The sequence below is a fragment of the Drosophila pseudoobscura genome, chromosome 4 (genome assembly GCF_009870125.1).
Source record: "Drosophila pseudoobscura strain MV-25-SWS-2005 chromosome 4, UCI_Dpse_MV25, whole genome shotgun sequence".
Lineage (NCBI taxonomy): Eukaryota > Metazoa > Arthropoda > Insecta > Diptera > Drosophilidae > Drosophila > Drosophila pseudoobscura.
In genome coordinates, this window is record NC_046681.1 from 20,886,123 (window position 1) to 20,905,576 (window position 19,454).

General features: G+C 45.0%; 8 protein-coding genes across 10 annotated transcripts; 5 read left to right on the forward strand and 3 right to left on the reverse strand.

The window, feature by feature from the left end:
* Positions 1-549: 549 nt before the first annotated feature.
* LSm7 (U6 snRNA-associated Sm-like protein LSm7) lies at positions 550-1,171 on the forward strand. Its single transcript, XM_001356503.3, has 2 exons — positions 550-691; positions 754-1,171. Exons 1-2 carry the CDS (start codon positions 677-679, stop codon positions 1,069-1,071), a joined length of 333 nt encoding a protein of 110 aa, XP_001356539.1. The 5' UTR covers positions 550-676; the 3' UTR covers positions 1,072-1,171.
* On the reverse strand, positions 1,125-4,413 carry ChLD3 (Chitin and LDLR binding deacetylase 3). The gene is made up of 4 exons (XM_001356504.4): positions 3,852-4,413; positions 2,125-2,875; positions 1,543-2,065; positions 1,125-1,471 (listed from the first exon to the last, which is right to left on the reverse strand). Exons 1-4 carry the CDS (start codon positions 4,063-4,065, stop codon positions 1,193-1,195), a joined length of 1,767 nt encoding a protein of 588 aa, XP_001356540.2. The 5' UTR covers positions 4,066-4,413; the 3' UTR covers positions 1,125-1,192.
* Positions 4,414-4,984: 571 nt separating this feature from the next.
* Positions 4,985-9,693, forward strand: glu (structural maintenance of chromosomes 4-like protein gluon). Its single transcript, XM_002132579.4, has 5 exons — positions 4,985-6,221; positions 6,292-6,916; positions 7,004-7,320; positions 7,384-9,067; positions 9,130-9,693. Exons 1-5 carry the CDS (start codon positions 5,101-5,103, stop codon positions 9,613-9,615), a joined length of 4,233 nt encoding a protein of 1,410 aa, XP_002132615.4. The 5' UTR covers positions 4,985-5,100; the 3' UTR covers positions 9,616-9,693.
* Positions 9,624-10,793, reverse strand: Nubp1 (NUBP iron-sulfur cluster assembly factor 1). The gene has a single exon (XM_001356506.4). It carries the CDS (start codon positions 10,614-10,616, stop codon positions 9,681-9,683), a length of 936 nt encoding a protein of 311 aa, XP_001356542.2. The 5' UTR covers positions 10,617-10,793; the 3' UTR covers positions 9,624-9,680.
* A 124-nt stretch (positions 10,794-10,917) lies between these two features.
* Prosbeta4 (Proteasome beta4 subunit) lies at positions 10,918-11,844 on the forward strand. The gene is made up of 3 exons (XM_001356507.4): positions 10,918-11,111; positions 11,179-11,404; positions 11,468-11,844. The coding sequence occupies exons 1-3, from the start codon at positions 11,021-11,023 to the stop codon at positions 11,769-11,771; spliced, it is 621 nt and encodes a 206-aa protein (XP_001356543.2). The 5' UTR covers positions 10,918-11,020; the 3' UTR covers positions 11,772-11,844.
* Positions 11,845-11,871: 27 nt separating this feature from the next.
* Positions 11,872-12,460, forward strand: LOC4817352 (COX assembly mitochondrial protein homolog). Its single transcript, XM_001356508.4, has 2 exons — positions 11,872-12,016; positions 12,074-12,460. Exons 1-2 carry the CDS (start codon positions 11,968-11,970, stop codon positions 12,376-12,378), a joined length of 354 nt encoding a protein of 117 aa, XP_001356544.1. The 5' UTR covers positions 11,872-11,967; the 3' UTR covers positions 12,379-12,460.
* Positions 12,387-13,268, reverse strand: Tsen2 (tRNA splicing endonuclease subunit 2). The gene is made up of 2 exons (XM_001356509.4): positions 12,753-13,268; positions 12,387-12,697 (listed from the first exon to the last, which is right to left on the reverse strand). Exons 1-2 carry the CDS (start codon positions 13,189-13,191, stop codon positions 12,402-12,404), a joined length of 735 nt encoding a protein of 244 aa, XP_001356545.2. The 5' UTR covers positions 13,192-13,268; the 3' UTR covers positions 12,387-12,401.
* A 459-nt stretch (positions 13,269-13,727) lies between these two features.
* VhaSFD (V-type proton ATPase subunit VhaSFD) lies at positions 13,728-18,773 on the forward strand. 3 transcript variants are annotated; one of them, XM_015180466.2, is made up of 7 exons: positions 13,728-13,929; positions 14,055-14,533; positions 15,597-15,836; positions 16,924-17,058; positions 17,123-17,685; positions 17,746-17,848; positions 17,917-18,048. In XM_015180466.2, the coding sequence occupies exons 1-7, from the start codon at positions 13,893-13,895 to the stop codon at positions 17,923-17,925; spliced, it is 1,566 nt and encodes a 521-aa protein (XP_015035952.1). In that variant the 5' UTR covers positions 13,728-13,892; the 3' UTR covers positions 17,926-18,048. The 3 variants fall into 3 exon arrangements, with proteins under 3 accessions (XP_015035952.1, XP_001356546.2, XP_015035951.1); XM_001356510.4 differs by having other exon boundaries at positions 13,729-13,929; positions 17,746-17,859; positions 18,006-18,773; XM_015180465.2 differs by lacking the exon at positions 15,597-15,836 and having other exon boundaries at positions 13,731-13,929; positions 17,746-17,859; positions 18,006-18,635.
* Positions 18,774-19,454: the final 681 nt, after the last annotated feature.

Consider the following 19,454-nt stretch of genomic DNA (forward strand, 5'->3'; position numbering starts at 1 on the left):
GCCCCCTTTTATTTAAACAGGTGAACAACTTAAATTTAACTGCCGAAAATAGTACTGTATGTAAATTCTTCTAGTAGATCCATCCTATCCTTCCACCTGAATTTCACATAAATTCTTCAAGTTTAATCATTTTCGTGGGAATATTAAAATACCCCATTGGTCGACAATGGGTTAATCGTTCGCTGTCCATTATCATATTCATTTGATATACGATTTGAGATAACTAGCTATCTAGGACTCCAGCACTGAACACATCAATTTATCCGCTTGATGAATTAATTTTCTACAACACTGACTAATTTGATGTACTCCTTGCTATTTGATTGTGTCTAAAATAAGGTTTAAACAAAAAGGGTCAAGCTAAAACGTAAGTGTACATGCATATGTACATACATATGTATATGCAATGTTACGTTGTTTCTTACATGTTGCTTCTATTTGCTAATATTAATATACAAAGCGATTGACAGAGGATCCGTGGTCAGAGAGGAACACACAGTTTTTCACTCAAGTTATTTAAATTTAGGGGGGTTTAAGTGGGATAAGTTAGTTTTTTCCATCGGTATATTTCCGGTATATTTTTAAAATGAGAAGGTATGTTTCGGTATTTCTGTCTGACAGTATATCGATAGGCCCACTGACCGGCATTAAATAAAATATAAAAAATTTGCTTAAAATGGCAGATAAAAAGGTAAAAAAAATACCTAAATTAGAAAATAATTTCATTTCACCAACATGTACGTCTCCTTCCAGGTGGGTGGAAACAATGACGGCAAGGAGAAACGCCGCAAGGAGTCCATTCTGGACCTGTCCAAATATCTGGAGAAACAGATCCGTGTGAAATTCGCGGGCGGACGCGAAGCATCTGGCATTCTCAAAGGCTACGATGCTCTGTTGAACTTGGTGCTGGACAACACAGTGGAGTATCTGCGTGACTCGGACGAGCCCTACAAACTTACCGAGGACTCAACACGGAGTCTCGGCCTCGTGGTCTGCCGTGGCACAGCGTTGGTACTAATCTGCCCCGCAGACGGCGTCGAAAGCATTGCAAATCCATTTACAACGCAATAGGAGGATAGCATCTATCTCTATGGCCTAGGCTTAGTACAAAACTCTTGTGGAAATCGGTTTAAAAATATATTTAGCGGAGACTCATAAATAAGTGCTTAAATCTAATTGCTTTAGCTTCTCCTCAGTCCAGGCCAAACTCGTTTCGTATCCAGGGATACTGGGCCGGACACTCCATGCATGTGTAGAAATACCGATCCTCCTGTAGCACCCTACTGCGTACCTTGCATACGTTAGGTATGTTGCAAACCTGTTCGTGGTCATCTAGCTCCTTAGTCTGGCAGTGCCAGGGCTCGAACTGATGCATCTGATTGCTGGGCGTCGGATGACGCATCCACTGAATGGCCTGCTGGTTGGTCACAAAGTACACATCGGGTAGTTTTTGCAGATCATCGAGAAATTTCTAAAGGACAATTAGAAGAGTAAGTAATGTATGTAAATTGAGTCAGTTCGGTTATTCCCTTCTGTATTTACCAAAAACGCATTCAAATAATCAATCTTTTTAAACCAGGTGGAGTGAAAATACAAGCCAAAGGGTGCCCGGTTGCTCAGGTAATGTCTCTTGAAGTTGTGCGTTAGCAGTCTGTAGATATCATCGCCACTTAAATGGGGCGGACAACTGTCAACCATCCCGCACCTGTATTCACCGGCTTCCAGTTGATTAATAGCCAACTCCCAGATGCCCGGATAACTTCTCGATGGACAATTCTGGTTAACTCCCGTGCAACTGTGCGGCATCTTGTAGTCCAGTGTGTACGGCCACAGGGGGGGATTCGAATGTGGGGCCACCATGGAGGCGTCGTAAACAAAACCAAACTCCTTCATCATTAGGAACTGACGATTCCATCCCACGCGCAGGAATGGCACTCGCATGCCCCGAATTTCATCCATCCGAACGGCGGCAAACTTGTTGATAATGTTCGCCTGGCCCACCATCTCATCGAACCAATCCTCAATTGTGGCATTCTTGGACCACCACATTTCTGGACCTCGATGGCTGTATGAGGAAGTGTGTTAGAGGAGAGTTTCATCAGCTTGAAAGAGCTTGGAACTTACGTTACTGAATGCACGGCAATCTCGTGTCCGTCGTTCCAGAGCTTCTGTACATATTGATAATTGGTAAACGGATGCGACACATAGAAGGTGCCCTTAATGGGACATCCATTGGGATTGCGACGATTCTGTGTGAACAGAACCTTGGAGAAGAGCTCCCAGTTGTCGTGATTGATGGCATCGTCGAAGGTGAGCAGGATCATCTGGGGGACAGATAAGGTCCCGAGGTTTCCCGGTATCTGGGTGCCATCCTTTGAGCAGAAGCAATGCGGCAACTGGCACTTCTTCGAGTCGCACGCCCCAGCCGCATTCGGATCATGCTCGACATCGCACCAGCCCTCATCGGAGCCATCCGGACAATCCACAGAGCCATCGCAGAAGTACTCCTGAGGCAGGCAAGTGCCATCGGCACAGCCCAACTGATACTCATCCGCACAATCGGCCATCTCCAGCAGCGGCTTGGGAGCCGGCGTCTCTGCACTCACATCACAATTATCCACGTTCGCCTTGAAGTCGCATATCTGACGCACCACATCGAAGAGCAGCCCCTCCGAGCATTTGAACTCAAATACCTCCCCATCCAGGCACAGGAAATACTTGGCACACTCACTGTTCGTCCAGATCTTGTGGACCGGCCTAGTCGGATTGCGATAGAAGCGTGCATCATGCATGCAACTGGCTGTTGAGGCCGAGCGCCGGTGACGACTGTGGTTGCTGTTGCTACTGTGACTGCTGTTGATTATTCCATCATTGTCTGCAAATTGGTGTGAGAGAGCTTCGTGTAATTACCAAAGGAAACTAATTAATGCGTTGACCCAATTAGGAGCAGCCTCACGTCAACCCAAAAGTAGCTAGCCATTGACTGTCGGTTGCAGCAATACTCTCGTTTCTTGAGTGTGCCGCCAATCACGCATTGGAATTGGAATTGAGGCATGGGCGTTGCACATATGGAGCTTGAAGGGGGAGGATATATGTACATATGTACAAGCCCCCACAACCGTACTATCCACTTATGAAGCTGATCGGATGCGAATTTGGTTGTAATATCTAGGTTTTACCACTCCCCTGCCACCCACACTGGGCTGTGGCATATACGCCCCTTGGCCAAGTTATGGCCATGGCGTACCACATTGTAGCAGATAAATTGAAATGCGTTTGCATCATGAATTGGCCTGGCCAGCAGCAATGGCCCGTAGCCGTGCCGCACCAGATCGTAACTCAGACCGATTGAGCAAGCGACCAACACACGCGTTGGTTAAATGCAGCGATGCAGATGATATCTCAAGATATGTCTACCGATTGTCTGTCCGACTCTGATGTACATATCTACATCTGCATCTGTGAGTGTATCTCAATATCTACCAATCTATCCCCATGCCTCTGTATTTGTAGGAGAGCCGCTGCTCAGCTGCTAAGCTGTGTTGCAGCATTTAGAAAGTAAATTTATCATTTTACTTAGCAATGGCAGCGGGTCAGGAAAATTTCAGCAACTGTCATTGGGTTCAATGCACAGCATAGTCTGTAGTCTTTGGGTGCAGGGGGTTGGTGGCGGACCTGGCCTGGCCTAGCCAGACTTGGCTCTACTCTGTTCGTTATGTAACAGATCAACAACTTTCACACCCAATGCGCGCGCATGCGCATGCCAAAATACAAAGACACGCACCCAATCAGGAGACCGCGCCCGCGACCGTTCCCGCCCCAATGATGACAAACAAAAGTGGAGAAATTACCATTACGCATAGCATCCAGCGACGATATGGACGACATAATCATCAGCATAACAATGACAATGCTGCTGGACAGACCATATAGTGGGAGTAGGTTGAAGTTTTGCATTGATAACCGCCGACTCAATGCTGAAGCACGACAACGTCGCTGGGCGGAAGCGACGACCTTGACTGTGAAACCAGTTTGGCAATTTAAATTTTCCCCGGGGCAAAGCATTTTTCTGCTTAATTTCCAGTTTGCGTGTGTCCAATATATTTCTTTGTAGGTTTATTTGTTGCGGTGTATCTCGAGTGGAAAAACTAAGACCAGACCAAGCCGCACCGCACCACCGGCTAATGAAACGTGTTGAAAGTACGCGAGTTCCGCTACCGCACAAAGCCGAAGCGAAGCCAAATTGTGACTGAAAGTCTTGTGAGATGCAGCTGGCTATATATATATTTGGGCATTTCTCTTTATAGAGGGTATCGGAGAGCGTCTTAGAGAAAGCTCTTTGTTGTTGTCGCTATATTTTTCTCTCTCTTCGCTACAGTAATTGTTCCCCACTTTTGGTATATCGAAAATATTCTTAAAATATACATTTACAAAATTTCATTGTATTGCAAAATGTAATTCATCTGAACATATAAGAACATATCTTCCTTAATTAAGATTACTTTTTAGTAATTATTTGTTTTGGTTTACAAAATGACGCGATTGATTTTTAAATTTGAATTTGAATTATCCATTTAAAAATAACGTCTCATTCTAGTACTGCCAACTCGCTTCGATTTTACGGATTAGTTCCAGCGATAAGTATAGGGGGCGCTGTTGCCTAGGCAGCTTTCTATGTTGCTTGCAACATTAATTTTGCAAACCGTATGTTTTGTGTGTTTTAGTCAAAATACAATCCCTGAAAGTACTAAATACTAGCCAATCTTGTAGAAAATGTATTCGTCAATGGAATAAAATTATGTGGGTGAAGTTGAGAGATCTACATAGCTTGTAATATTCGACGGAAGATCAAAATCAAGGAATATGTATAATAGAACTTGAACTCGTCAGTATATTTACGGTATATTTTGAAAATATACGGCTCATTTCGGTACATTTCTGAGGGACGGTATATATCAATAACTCGCGTCACATTCGTTATTCCCTAGGTGGCGCTGTTGCCTAGGCAGCCCTGCGATAGCGTCCTAATTCCATTGGCGCCTGTTTGGCAAAGCATAATTTGCGTTATTCCTCAAAATATAAGCCTATGAGATCTACAGAATGAGTCCCAGCACCGTCACACTGAAAGGTGGGGGTGGACGCAAGAGTGGGCCGAATCGGCTGGCCCAGATGACAGGACAGCAGCAATTGCGGGCCCAAAAAGAAGCCGAGAACGCCGCTGCAATGGACGCCCTGGATGATGCCATGGTATTTGACGATGAGGAAGGCGGGACACGCATTGGGGATATATACATACCGCCGCCGGTGCCGGCCCACTGTTCGATGGAGAGCACCGGACCGCGGCTGATCATCAAACAGATTGTGAACCACAACTTCAAGAGCTACGCTGGAGAGGTGATACTGGGACCCTTCCATCATAGCTTTACCGCCATTATAGGACCCAATGGCAGCGGTAAGAGTAACGTGATCGATTCCATGATGTTCGTCTTCGGCTGTCGGGCCAATCGCATTCGCTGCAAGCGTGTCTCCACCCTCATTCATAAATCCTCGAGGTATCCCAACCTTCGTAGCTGCGCGGTGGCCGTACACTTCGAGCAGATTTTGGACAAGGGCAATGGCACTTGCGTGACGGTGCCCGACTCTCACATTGTCATCGAACGAACGGCCATGTCGGATAATTCCTCATATTATCAAATCAACGGACGTCGCGCTCAGGTCAAGGATGTGGTCAAGCTACTGAAGACCCATCATGTGGACCTGGAGCACAATCGTTTCCTGATTCTCCAGGGCGAGGTCGAATCGATAGCCATGATGAAGCCGAAGGGTCTGAATGAGAACGAGACCGGAATGCTGGAGTACCTGGAGGACATTGTGGGCACCCAACGCTATATTCGACCACTCCATCAGATCAACCAGCGTGTGGATCAGCTCACCGACGATCGCACAGAGAAGCACAATCGCTGCAAATTGGCCGAGCGTGACATGAAGGACCTGGAGCAGCCATTCAATGAGGCCGTCGAGTACCTGAAGAAGGAGAACGAATGGGTGCGAACAAAATCTTGGGTGTACCAAAAATACATCAGTTTGAAGAAGATCTCTTTGGAGGAACACACTAAAGAGTACGAAAGCTGTGCGGAGAATTTAAAAACGCATGACGAGGCCACCAATGTGCTCCAAAAAGAACGCGCCGAAAAGGAGGAGATCATAAGAAAGGAAATAGAGTAAGAAAAACATATATGCATATGCAGTTGTTACAGCAAAATATATTGTTTTACGTCAACCATCTTTCAGGGCTTTTGAATCCCTGGTTAAGCAGAGAGATCAAGTCAAGAAGAAGCTTGTGAGTGCAGAGCGCGCCTGCACGGAGGTCCAAAGCACAATGGAGAACACCAACAAGCAGCGCAAAAAGGACAAGGCCCAGATTGAAAAGAACGAAAAGGAGTTGGAGGACTTGCGTACGCTTCCAGAAAGAAATCAGCGAGAAATTGAGGATTGCAACAAGAAAATGGAACGTCTGGAGAGGGAAAAAGTCACACTAAATGAAGAGCTAGAAAAACAAATGAACGAACTGAAAAAGCAGACCGAGCCCCTCACCGAGAAGCGCCTCAAGCTGACCGACGAGCTGGTGGGGCTCAAGGAGAAGGTCAACTCCGCCAAGGCTGCACTGCAGGTCCACGAATCCGAGCTGAAGATCCTCAAGCAAGTGGAGACAACTGAAACCAGAAAATACGAGTCTCTAATGAGCTCCTATAAACAGTCACAGCAGAGTCTCGAGGAGAAGGCGAACAAAATGGTTGAGCTACAGCAAAGTATTCCCGAAATGAAAACAGAGATCGCCACCAAGTCAGCGGAGGTAGAAAAGCTGAACAAAGAGGAGCGCAATCTGTCCGTACAATGTTCAAAACTTAAGGATGAGGTAGGCATTCAGTCAAGCTGTTTCATTGCTGATCTTGGCAAATCCTTTCTGCGCTTTCTTAACTTAACTTCACATCTATTTTCTTAGATTAACGAGCGATCGAGAAACATGCAGTCCCAGCGTTCCAATGACAAAGTTCTGGACTTCCTTATGCGCCAGAAAATGGAGGGCAAGATCCCAGGCATTCTGGGACGTCTGGGTAACTTGGGTGGCATTGATGCAAAGTATGATGTGGCCATTTCCACAGCGGCTGGCGGTCGCTTGGATAACATTGTGACGGATAACTACGACACAGCCGCGGAAGCCATTGCAGCCCTGAAAAAGTACAATGTGGGCAGGGCCACCTTCATTACCCTAGAAAAGATCGAGCATCTTCGACGTGAGGCCTGCTCCACGATTGACACGTATGTTTTGGACAATAATCCAATCAATAAGCAGATAACATAACTGTCTAAATGCAATTGCAGGCCTGAGAACGTGCCCCGTCTGTACGATCTCGTGAAGGTCGAAGATGATCGCGTCAGGACCGCCTTCTACTTTGCCCTGAGAAACACACTTGTGGGCACGGACCTGGAACAGGGCACACGCATTGCCTATGGAAGGCACCGCTACCGAGTGGTCACGCTGGGGGGCGAGATTATTGAGTTGACGGGCACAATGTCTGGCGGTGGCAGGACTGCCCTTCGTGGTAAAATGGGCACCCAAGTGCGGACCAAGACTGCCGAAAGCGCCGACACCTCGTCATCATCACAGAGTGCCTTGGAGGACATGCAGATCAGGGCAGAAGAACTGCAAACGAGAATCAACTATTGCCAAGAGCAGCAAGGTCGCCTGGAGCGTGAGGTGCAAACATTGCAGATAACGTTGCAGCGAAACGAGGCGGAGTACAAGCGTCTGGATGTCAGCATCAAATCGCTAGAGCAGCAGATGGCCAGTAATCTGAAGCAGTGCAATATCCAGCGTGAAAAGATGCTGAAAAAGACCACAGACGAGGGAGCCGTCAAGTCACGGGAGGCTCAAATAGAAACGTCTAAGGAGGAATTGGAGGAGGCGCTTTCGGCTGAGCAGGTAATGAGCAGCCAAATCGAAGAGATTCAAGCCCAATACAATGACCTGCGAAATGAGAATGTGAAGCCTGTCGAGGCAAAGATCAAAAAAACTACCACTCAAATCGAGAAACTGTCTGCTAATATTCGCTCTATGAATGTGGCTCTGAGCAGCGCGGAGAGGAATATTGAAAAGATCACCAAAAGCAACAATAATCTGACGGAGAATATCAAGACCGCCGAGGAAAAGTTGCGCACCCTAAATGAGCAGCGACAAAGGTTCCAGGAGCATAAGGAAGATCTGGAAAAGGCAGAGGAAGAGGCGGCCGAAGCCATAGAGAATGCCAAGAGCCAATCATCAGATCTGAAGAAGCAAATCGATGAGATCACCAAGCAGGAAAATCAACGTAATATTGACCGAATCGAAATGGAGACAAAAGTGCAGAACGTAAAAGCCATAGTTGACCGCCTTGTCAAGGTGGAAATACCGGCCCATCAGGCTGAACTGAAGCCTCTCAAGCTCAACGATATCCCTGGGCAAACGGAGCCGCTGATCCCTCTTAAGGAACTAACAGAAGAAGAACTTAATGCAGAGCCGATAGCCGATATGCGGTACAAGGCAACTGTGCTCGAGGAGGAGCTGAGTAAGAAACCGAACCTGAACTGTATCAAGGAGTTCAATGAGAAGCGAAACGTTTATCTGGATCGCGTGCGCGTACTCGAAGACATCACCTCCAAGCGTAACGAGATGCGCGACAAGTACGAAGAGGTACGCAAGCGTCGCTACAAGGAGTTTATGGATGGCTTTGCCATCATAACACATAAGCTCAAGGAAATGTACCAAATGATCACGCAGGGCGGCGATGCCGAACTGGAGCTGGTCGACTCAATGGACCCATTCACCGAGGGTGTTAACTTCACCGTCCGGCCGCCCAAGAAAAGCTGGAAGTATATCTCGAATCTCTCTGGCGGTGAGAAGACACTGTCCTCTCTGGCCCTGGTCTTTGCCTTGCATTATTACAAGCCTTCGCCGCTGTACTTTATGGATGAAATCGATGCGGCACTGGATTTCAAGAATGTCTCCATTGTGGCGCACTACATAAAGGTGGGTTACGACAAAGATGGATAACCCTTTGATTATATTCATTTTTAATCTTTACATTGCAGGAGCGTACCAAAAATGCGCAGTTTATTATCGTCTCACTGCGCGTGAACATGTTTGAGCTGGCCAACCATCTGGTGGGCATCTATAAGGTGAATGACTGCACGGATACCATCACAATTCTGAATGTCCCGCCACAGCTGCCCGAACAGCCGCCTCGCTTGACCTGCACAATGGGTGGTTCTATTGGCAGCACCATGCTTCCAGACGCGATAGCAAACATCATGCTTCCAGACACCATTTCAGAAAACACATTGGCACGTCAGGATAATACCATTGACCCTATGGCTCCAGAGAACGATGAGAAGCGATCACCAGAAACGCAGCCACAGCAGCAGCAACTGAAGGTGGCGACCGTTGGATCGGGAAGAGATACAACATTCGCACCACCCATGGAGAGTACGGCCATCCCGCAGGCCATACAAGAAGCGAATACCACCACAGAAATGTCGCTAGAGAGCCCTCCAAGCTCGCCAAAAATGAATGATTAGATTAGGAATACTGTTTACGCAATTTTAGACCTCCGATCAGAGATATTCATTTAAATACATTAAATCTAATTAAAGCTACTCATAATCTTGGAACAAATACCCTCCAGAGCCTCGGTGGTGGGATTCTTAACAGAAGTGATGTCCTCACCGGCATCGCACGCCTTGGCAATGGCCGGATCAAGGGGCAGAGAGCCCAACAGGGGCACCTCCATTTCCGCGCACATGGCTGCAGCTCCTCCGCTTTTGGCTGGAAAAATTTCGGAGCTGTGGCCGCAGTGACCACACCGGAAACCGCTCATGTTTTCGATCACACCCACAATGGGTATCTGTTGCTTCTTGCAGAAGTTGATTTCCTTGCGCACGTCCAGCAGAGCAACCTCTTGCGGTGTGGTCACTATTATGGCATGCACTGAATCGGGTGCGCTGTCATCTTTCAGATAGGAAACCACAGACAGGTGCTCATCCGAGGTGCCGGGCGGCGTGTCCAGTAGCAGTAGATCTAGGTTTCCCCAGTCCACTTCGCTCAGGAATTGACGAATCATTCCATTCTTTTTGGGACCACGCCAAATAATGGCATCATCCACTGAGCCCAGCAGAAACCCAATCGACATCAGGCACACATTGTCGTCTATGCCCACTGGCGACCAACCCGATCCAGATTGATGAACGTTCTCTCCGAGGGCGCCCATTAGACGCGGCTGCGATGGCCCGCAAATGTCAATGTCCAACACACCGAAATTGCTGTCTGGATAACTCCTGGCCAGGTACCGCGTCAACAAAGTGGTGACTGTGCTCTTGCCCACGCCCCCTTTGCCGGAGAGGATCAACAGCTTGTGTTTGACATCCTTCAGAGCCGCGGCTACCAGAGCCTTGCCCGGATCCTCGCGTTTCTTGTTCGGATCGCTGCATATGCTCTGATTGGGACAGCCGGCACAGGCACTCACCTGTCCAGCCTGCTCGCTCTCAACGCCAGGACAGTGTTCGGGAGGAGGAGCTTGCATCGCAATAAATAACAACAATTCAATTGTGAAATAAATGGAATGTTGGTATCTTTGTGTGCTGCCAGATCGCCGTTAACATTCTGTTAACATACAGTGTTTTTAAAATATATAAACATTATCATTCGGATAAAATTATATGGTCAGGTTGGAAGTCCTAGCTAGTTAGAATATCAAAAACGAGTAATATATAATATAATATATAAGATAATAGAACTTGAATTCGTCAGTATATTCACGGTATATTTTGTTAAATGAGACCGTATATTTCGGTATATTTCTGAGCGTATATTTCTTTGGTATATTTTCGCTATCGATAAACTCCAATGGAACAAATGCTTGTCATTGCATTTCGGCACAACAAAAAAACTTTTTAGAAACCTGTAAAGTATATCAATAAGTGCAAGATGGAAACGCTGTTAGGTATCAAGGGTCCCGATTTTGTTATGCTAGCGGCAGACACAACTCATGCTCGTTCCATTATCGTGATGAAAGAAGGTGAGCTAGAGCACTGAATTTGTCGGCGGCCTGTGCCTCATTCGCTGGCGACATTTTATCTTTTCAGATCAGAACAAAATTCACAAGGCGTCGGACAATTTGCTTATTTCAACGACTGGCGAGTCGGGCGACACTGAGCAGTTTACCGAGTTTATCTCTAAGAATATTGCCCTGTATAAAATGCGCAATGGCTACGACCTGAGTCCTCGTGCGGCAGCGCATTTTACGCGTAAAAATCTGGCTGATTACCTTCGCAGCCGCACTCCCTACCAGGTCTTCATGTTTGTCGCTGGGTATGCTTCCGCATTCATCAAAGGTTAAGCTTATTTTATAAATCCAATCTGATTTTCGCATAGGTATGATGAAACTGACGGTGCCGAGCTGGCTTTCATTGATTATCTGGCCAATGCAAAGTCTCTGAACCACGCCGGCCATGGTTACGGTGCCATGTTCTGCTCCAGCATTTACGATCGCTACTGGCACCCTAATATTACCCAGGACGAAGCATACGATATCTTCAAGAAGTGCATTGTGGAGATCCAAAAGCGTCTGGTCGTCAATCTGAAGAACTTCAATGTCTCTGTGGTGGACAAGAATGGTGTTCGCAACCTGGAACCAATCAGTGCCCAGAGCCTGACCGATTATAATGCATCTAGTTAGGTTTTCAGCATTTAAAATGCAACTTTTAAAATAAAAATGCGCCTGGGTTACTGGCTTCTTTGGTACGAATATACATAAAAAGAATCTGTTGGTATTTATTGTTCATGATTTGATGATTTTCATACGGTCACACTAGAGCTGGCACAAAGCATTCATTGACAAAACAAAAAATATATATTTATTTTATATAAACAATATGAGCTACCTGGAACAACCGGTTGATCCACGCAATCCTCACGGACTTGGTAAGTTCTGGCTACTTATTGTCTGTGGAATCCATTAACCAGGAACTCCACCATTAGGCGACCCGAATGACACAAAATTGCGCAAGGTGGAGGTCGAGGTCCTGATACCCAAGATTATGCGCGACCGGGCAAAGGCTGAGCTCTGCACCAAGGAAGTCGCAGACTTTGAGGCGTGCTGCAAGACCAGCAGCATCTTCATGGTGGCGACATGTCGCAAGGAGAACTCTGCCCTAAGGGACTGCCTGACGCTCTGGTATCAGAACGAGGCCTTCAAGGAGGAGTGCAGGAAAATCTATTTGCAGGAACGGTCGGACTATCGCAGCACTGGCATACCCAAGAAGCACCGCGTGGAGAAAATATAGTCCTTACATAAGTATTTTGGTTGTTATTGTTTACTTTGCACGAAAGACGAATAATTGAAGCGACGTACAATTGTTTCCGTGACTGATATTTCTTTAAGCGCTTCGGGCGTGGCTATATGGGAGGAATCTTCCTTGGGTTGACCAACTGTCAGCCCAGTCCGACAGTCGACAGTCAGCAGGAGCACATCCTTGTCGGACGTTTCCGCCACTCGTTGGACTCCTTTGAGGTTCTTTGGCTGGTAGTAATCCAGATCAGAGTGAGTCTGTACAATGACCAAGAAGCTGGCATGGAAATTCCGCGGGCTTTGCTTGTAGATAACTAAAGGACGGCATTACTTTAGAATAAAACGTGCATTGGTTTCCCAATTACTTACGAAAGTCTCCGCCAAATTTGATTCCACTCTTGATCACCCAATTTTTGGATTTCAAATACAAATAGCATGCCAAATTCTCAAGAAATCTATCGTTTAGATCCTGCGCCACTTTCAGGAATCCTTCCCAGTCCACACTTGTGCCCGACTGGTTCTTTATTTCGAGTACTTTCAAGTAGTAGGCCAGAAAACAAGACTCTTCCAGCCCAAGAAGCAGCGTTTCATCTTCATCACCCGATGCCGGTCCACCTCGAGATTTGCTGCCTTTTCCATAGCAGCCATTGTTATGGAGCGACTGTGACTGGGTAGAATCTGATATCTCCACAGAGAGTCCTGTAAGGACGCCGTGATAGCGCTCGCCCTGCTCACAAATGGGAAACGGCGTTGCATTGGAATTTCTAAAATTGCAACGCTTTTTTTTGCATTGAAATGTGAACTGCATACTTGAATAGTTGCCTATCGACTACAATGTCGATAGTGCGAGGTAATAACACATCTGTATATTTTACGATAATTTACGTTTTGAAAAATAGCATATATGCGAGTTCTTAACAGTGTGCTCTTGTGCGCATAAAACATATGACGAGGCTGGCACCTTGCTTTCTTTGTCGTTTCATTTTCATATACAATTAACGAAATAGGGTATACAAAGGCCTATACACGCATCATGTCTTCAAATACCAGCAACACTGCGACTGTTTTTTTTAAACCTTGCTTTAGACAAATTAAAATAAAAGCGAGGACTAAAAACTAGCCAGTTAAGTGGAGAATTGTTTCATCAATGTTCTAAAATTATGTGGGCAGGACTAAATGTTCTATATAGTTAGTAATATTCGACGGAAGATCAAAATCGGAATATGTAAAATAGAACTTGAATTCGTCAGTATATTTCCGGTATATTTTTAAAGTAAGACGGTATATTTTGGTATATTTCTGAGGGTCAGACGGTATATTTTGACGATAAGTCCGCGGTCACACTGGGCCAGTCACAAGACCAAAGTCAGCTGAATTTTCTGTTCGTAGTAGTGTGAAAATCACTTGGTAATTTAATAAATTTCATAAATTCTGTGCTCGAATTCGTGTGCCAGAGCGACACCCCATTTTGCGAAGGATCCGATCCATCTGTTTAGACAAGCCAGCACAATGACTACCGCTTTGTATTTGCCCGAGGAAAACATCGGTAAGTTTTCCGAACCTCTGCGAAAAATCGAATCTGTAGTGTGTGTGTGAGGGTGGGCTTTGGGCTGGCCAGAGCAGCACCCTCACCTCGCCCCTAATTGTGAGGTTTTCATTTGATTTTTCCAGACATGATTGCTGCCACCTCGGTGCTACAGCAACAAGCAGCTGACATTCGCACCAAGACCATCAACTGGGCCTCTTATATGCAGTCGCAGATGATCAGCGAGGAGGATTACCGTGCAATTAGCGCACTTGATAAATCACGCGCCGCCTTCCTGGCCCAAAACTCCAGTCAGGTGGTCAAGACTCTGCTGAATCTAGTCTCGCATCTGTCCAAGGACTCCACCATTCAGTATATACTCGTATTGCTGGACGATCTGCTGCAAGAGGATCGCTCACGTGTCGATCTCTTTCACGACACGGCTGGCAAGCTGAAGCAGTGCATCTGGGGTCCCTTCCTGAACCTACTGAATCGTCAGGATGGCTTCATCGTCAACATGGCGTCCCGGATTCTGGCCAAGTTCGCCTGCTGGGGTCATGAGACCATGCCCAAGTCTGACCTGAACTTCTACTTGCAGTTCCTTAAGGACCAACTGGCCAGCAATGTGAGTACCATTCCATCTGTGATTAGCGTTGCCCAGTGCATGTTTAGGCTGGGAGAGATGCGCAGTGCATGTGTGGAGGCTATTCAAGATTTTGTAAATGCTGCACTGGTGGTAAACCCTACTCAAAGAAGAGTTATTTTATGAACATTCAAGGATTTAACTCTCCCTTTTTTTTTAAACAAATCAGAGCAAAACTTGTTTTTTATATCTGTAAATCGATCGAACCTATCCTATGGCATGATATAGCATGGCTGATTTTACGAATACCTGACTCCAGTTGAAAACGTCTGATAGGAATAACGAATATAATTTTTGGTCCGACTAACGACTCATCAATTCACTTATTGTCAATACTTGAACCACTAAAAACCCGTCTTAAATTGATATCCTAACTCTGTTTAATTCGAATTTATATGTTTTTGTGCATGCTTTGGCAATTTTGCTTGCTTAAACTAAATTAAGACCAAACCAAACCAAAAATGAACCCGACAATACGATACACTCGTAAGAGAAAACTCTGCAAGGAAGCAGTCGTCGTTGTCATTCAGAGACACCACCCACACCACCACCCATCGTCAAACCACAACACACCACCCGTGAGAACTCTACAAATGAGCCATCTCTTCAATTTAACAGCTTGTTTTTGAATATTGAACAACATTACGCTCTCTTCTCATCAGCACACTGAATTTTGTCATAAAACCACATTCGATTCGTGTATACCATATACTGAAATTGTCTGATACTTCATCTCGATCATTCCATTCCGTGCTGCCGTTCCCGTTTCGTGAGTCACGTGTCACCACCACAGCGCCAAAGCACCAAAGCACCACAGAAGGTCGATCATTTTGTTAATTATTTTGTTGTCTTGTCCATCTATTTACTATTTGTTCTGCTGCACTCTTGAACTTCTCTGAACCAATGTATTTTAATTTATATGCAATTTACCATCTACAATATCGATTAAACTCTCGATATGTCGACGTCCATCGTCTCTCTGTGGATGATCTGATCTGATCTGGTCCCCCCCACCAATATATGCCCCCTACTGCCCCCGACCCAGAGCACATCCTATCTGCAAGAGATGGCTCTACTGGCCAAGCGGACCCAGACCATACTCGTGCACACCCACGGACTCCATGGCAATAGCAAAGACCACCATGGCAACCAATACAGTCCCAGTCTGGCGCAGCTCCAGCATCAGCATGAGCAAGAACTGGTCGTCTCTGCCAACGAGAGCTATCGGCAGGTGCCCAACAGCAGCGAGCAGGCGCATCAGCAGGAAAGCAAATGTGCTATACCGGTATTCCAAATCACAGAAAGAAAAAAAAAACAATGCAAATAATTGCGACCATCAGAAAACCAAACATTTATTTACACACCCACAAACACTGATAAATAATCACACACAAACACACCAGGAGAGCAGAGGCGCTGAGTGAATTTCGATAAGATTAACGGTCGGTAGCTGTCTGAAATCGATGGCTTGTTATCGTTCTTTTCCATTGACAATTTGAAGGCAGACAAAAGCTTAGAAACTTGAAAAATATAACAATGGTTAATATTAGTTTACATTAGATTCCAAACTAGGAATCTTTCTTACAAAATTAAGACGGTATGTTTTCCCTTATTTATCTAAATGAGCGCCCCAATCAGTAAAGAAATTACCGTCCTCCCTACGAAGTCTACTTAAAATATATATATATCTTCTTAAGATGTTATTTCAAACTTTTTCAATCAAAATTAACATCCAAGTGTATGTCTGTCTGTCCGTCCAAAACATATACGGTTAATGAACTATGAGGATTATGTACCCCACTGTTTTCAATTAATTTCGATAATACAAGCCGACTGCATTCCGTTTTGTGCGTTTGTGTGGCGATTATTCGAGTCGTAACTGTTTACTAACCAAACTAATAACGCGTGAGGAGCAAGCAGGAGAAGGCGCATCCGTATGTCACGCCAAGGAAGCAGTGTTGTCAAGCAGTGTATAAAATCATTAAAAGGTGGTGCAACGGTAAACCCAAAACTGGTGCTGGTGAAAAAGTACACTAAATCAAGCCCCAAAATACCCCATTCAACAATTCAAATACAAGAACAAAAGAAAGAAACAAAAAATCAAACGGTGTAAGGAACAAAAATCTATACAATTCTCTATATGTGTCGTCACCCCCGACCCCCACTCTCTCACTCTCTGTGTTATTCTCAGATTCTCTTATTGTGCGTAGCTTGTAGTAATTCGTTGTTGTTGTAGCTAGTAGTGAAACATGTGTAGATTTCAGCTGATATCGAGTATCGTCATAACTAACACCGCTAACGATCATACCAGCAGCATCGTAGAGTTCACCCAAAGTCACAACTAATCGTTCCGTCATTTCGTGATCCCCCAGAACAACGAGTACATTCAGTCGGTGGCCCGTTGCCTCCAGATGATGCTGCGCGTCGATGAGTACCGTTTCGCGTTTGTGGGTGTTGATGGTATCAGCACTCTGATCCGCATTCTGTCGACTCGCGTCAACTTTCAGGTGAGTTTGAAATTGAAATGTGTAAATTGTTTGTGCCAATTTAAATTCGATTTCTTATTCATAGGTGCAATACCAGCTGATCTTCTGCCTGTGGGTGCTGACCTTCAACCCCCTGCTGGCCGCCAAGATGAACAAGTTCAGCGTGATCCCCATACTGGCCGATATACTGAGCGATTGTGCCAAGGAGAAGGTCACGCGCATTATCCTCGCCGTCTTCCGCAATCTGATCGAGAAGCCCGAGGACTCATCGGTGGCCAAGGACCATTGCATTGCCATGGTCCAGTGCAAGGTGCTGAAGCAGCTGTCCATACTGGAACAGCGTCGCTTTGACGATGAGGACATCACCGCCGATGTGGAGTATCTGAGCGAGAAGCTGCAGAACTCGGTCCAGGACCTGAGCTCCTTCGATGAGTATGCCACTGAGGTGCGCAGCGGCCGTCTGGAATGGTCGCCGGTCCACAAGTCGGCTAAGTTCTGGCGCGAGAATGCCCAGCGCCTCAACGAAAAGAACTACGAACTGTTGCGCATTCTGGTACATTTGCTAGAGACCTCCAAGGATGCCATCATTCTATCCGTTGCCTGCTTCGATATTGGAGAGTATGTGCGTCACTATCCCCGCGGCAAACAGTAAGCTCAAAATACATTCTCTATTTGTGCTCTCATCTTAATCGGATCTCTCGTTTCCAGTGTCCTGGAGCAATTGGGCGGCAAACAGATTGTGATGCAGCATCTGGGCCATGAGGATCCCAATGTGCGGTACGAGGCCCTGCTGGCCGTTCAGAAGCTGATGGTACACAACTGGTACGTACGATTGCTGGATTCGCCAACTCTCATTCCTGCCCATATATCCATCTCTAGGTGTTGTGATATAATACCCCAAAATTCATATCCATCTCAAGATCCATTCAAAATTCAATGTATTCAATGCTTCTCTCTATATTTATCAGGGAATACCTCGGAAAGCAGTTGGAGAAGGAAAACGAGAACCAGAAACAAGGTGCTGCCGTCATTACTGGCAAGGCCTAAGACCCCCAATCCAACATCCATGCACAAATACACTACAAAAAATCTACCTACATATTTTTTAGCCAGGCCGCCAGCCAGCAAAACTTAACCAACAATAAGAGCTGCGGAGGGGCATCGCATCCTCCACTTCTCCTCTCTCCACATTTTACATGATGTTTGTTCGTGCTAAATTTAAGCGCATGTTTGTTCCCTGTTTAAACTAAGTTCTTGTTAGTCCATCCCCTGCCCAAGGCCAGCCCCATAGAACGCGTATTGAGAGAACAATTTGATTTTTTGTTGGCATTCCAAAAAGACAATTCAAATAGTGGCAAAGAAAATACAGATGCATACGAGTATATCCCCTACGATAGCCCCATTTGATTGTTTACATATTTTGTTGTTATTATTATTATTTGTGTTCTTACTTTTTATGTGTGCGCCGCTGTACAGAGTTTTTTTGTCTAAACCAGATGATTATGCACTTCTATTGTATTATAATCGCCTCAGCGCACCCACAAAACAAAACAAAACAAAAACTAAAGAAATCGAAAATATATTGTAAAAAGAACCTATCAAGTATTTCTTTCATTTTAAATTAAAATAAATAAGCGAAAATGGAAATGTTAAATGCATTAACCAATTGTTATTAAAGTGTATGATACACATTTTTGCGAGTGTAAAACAAAAAATATACATAAACTAGTGAAATATATTGAAAATCGAAATTTTATTGTTCTACAATAAGTGGGATATTCGGTAATCATGAATAAAAGAAGAGTATTCCATTCTGAAATAGTATGTATGATATGAGCTAATCTTTAAGAGAGGATTTCAGTTTGTATACCAATTTTTGTGCTCTCTTTTGTTATCTACTTCATAGAATCGTGATTCAATGTGTGTTTTGGTTTCTCTTTGAGAGGTAGTTCCATAGTTCAATATCAGGTGTTATCTAAGCACGAGATATTGGAACTAAGTGCCTTACGGGCCTCTCTTTATTGTATGGTAGAAGTAACTACTACTAGCATAGGTCTTTAGCACGTGATGTGGGAGGGGTTTCTCTTTATTAATTAAGCTTGAATGAAATGTTATCAGAGAAATATTTCTTGTCCAATTTCTCTTTCTTGATTTTTGAACCCTATTTGTATGATTAGCTGTTCGGAATTGCTAAGTTGAATAAAACCCAATCAGAGAAATATTGATCTATAATCTACAAGTTTTGACTATGGAAGCTTTAAATTGGCATTTTTAAGTGCAAATTCTATCAGTCTAATTTTTGTTTGCAATCTAAAATTTCTCTTTATCGTTTAAGAAACCAATGTGTCCGATTAAGAGTTGGGAGTTCCCTTAAAACTTATAGACCTCTTTCCCAGTACTCTTTGTTACGTGCAAGT

Excerpts from the sequence above, each read along its gene's own strand:
- LOC4817352 (XM_001356508.4), top strand. The coding sequence starts at position 11,968 with ATGAGCTACCTGGAACAACCGGTTGATCCACGCAATCCTCACGGACTT. Across the intron at positions 12,017-12,073 it reads ACGCAATCCTCACGGACTTG|GCGACCCGAATGACACAAAA; the intron begins GTAAGTTCTGGC and ends CTCCACCATTAG.
- VhaSFD (XM_001356510.4), top strand. The coding sequence starts at position 13,893 with ATGACTACCGCTTTGTATTTGCCCGAGGAAAACATCG. Across the intron at positions 15,837-16,923 it reads AAAGCAAATGTGCTATACCG|AACAACGAGTACATTCAGTC; the intron begins GTATTCCAAATC and ends GTGATCCCCCAG. Across the intron at positions 17,686-17,745 it reads CACTATCCCCGCGGCAAACA|TGTCCTGGAGCAATTGGGCG; the intron begins GTAAGCTCAAAA and ends TCTCGTTTCCAG.
- Nubp1 (XM_001356506.4), bottom strand. The coding sequence starts at position 10,616 with ATGCAAGCTCCTCCTCCCGAACACTGTCCTGGCGTTGAGAGCGAGCAG.
- Tsen2 (XM_001356509.4), bottom strand. The coding sequence starts at position 13,191 with ATGCAGTTCACATTTCAATGCAAAAAAAAGCGTTGCAATTTTAGAAAT. Across the intron at positions 12,698-12,752 it reads CAAATTTGGCGGAGACTTTC|TTATCTACAAGCAAAGCCCG; the intron begins GTAAGTAATTGG and ends GCCGTCCTTTAG.
- ChLD3 (XM_001356504.4), bottom strand. The coding sequence starts at position 4,065 with ATGCTTTGCCCCGGGGAAAATTTAAATTGCCAAACTGGTTTCACAGTC. Across the intron at positions 2,066-2,124 it reads ATTGCCGTGCATTCAGTAAC|CCATCGAGGTCCAGAAATGT; the intron begins GTAAGTTCCAAG and ends TTCCTCATACAG. Across the intron at positions 1,472-1,542 it reads ATTATTTGAATGCGTTTTTG|AAATTTCTCGATGATCTGCA; the intron begins GTAAATACAGAA and ends ATTGTCCTTTAG.
- Prosbeta4 (XM_001356507.4), top strand. The coding sequence starts at position 11,021 with ATGGAAACGCTGTTAGGTATCAAGGGTCCCGATTTTGTTATGCTAGCG. Across the intron at positions 11,112-11,178 it reads CATTATCGTGATGAAAGAAG|ATCAGAACAAAATTCACAAG; the intron begins GTGAGCTAGAGC and ends TTATCTTTTCAG. Across the intron at positions 11,405-11,467 it reads GTCTTCATGTTTGTCGCTGG|GTATGATGAAACTGACGGTG; the intron begins GTATGCTTCCGC and ends ATTTTCGCATAG.
- glu (XM_002132579.4), top strand. The coding sequence starts at position 5,101 with ATGAGTCCCAGCACCGTCACACTGAAAGGTGGGGGTGGACGCAAGAGT. Across the intron at positions 6,222-6,291 it reads ATCATAAGAAAGGAAATAGA|GGCTTTTGAATCCCTGGTTA; the intron begins GTAAGAAAAACA and ends ACCATCTTTCAG. Across the intron at positions 7,321-7,383 it reads GCCTGCTCCACGATTGACAC|GCCTGAGAACGTGCCCCGTC; the intron begins GTATGTTTTGGA and ends ATGCAATTGCAG.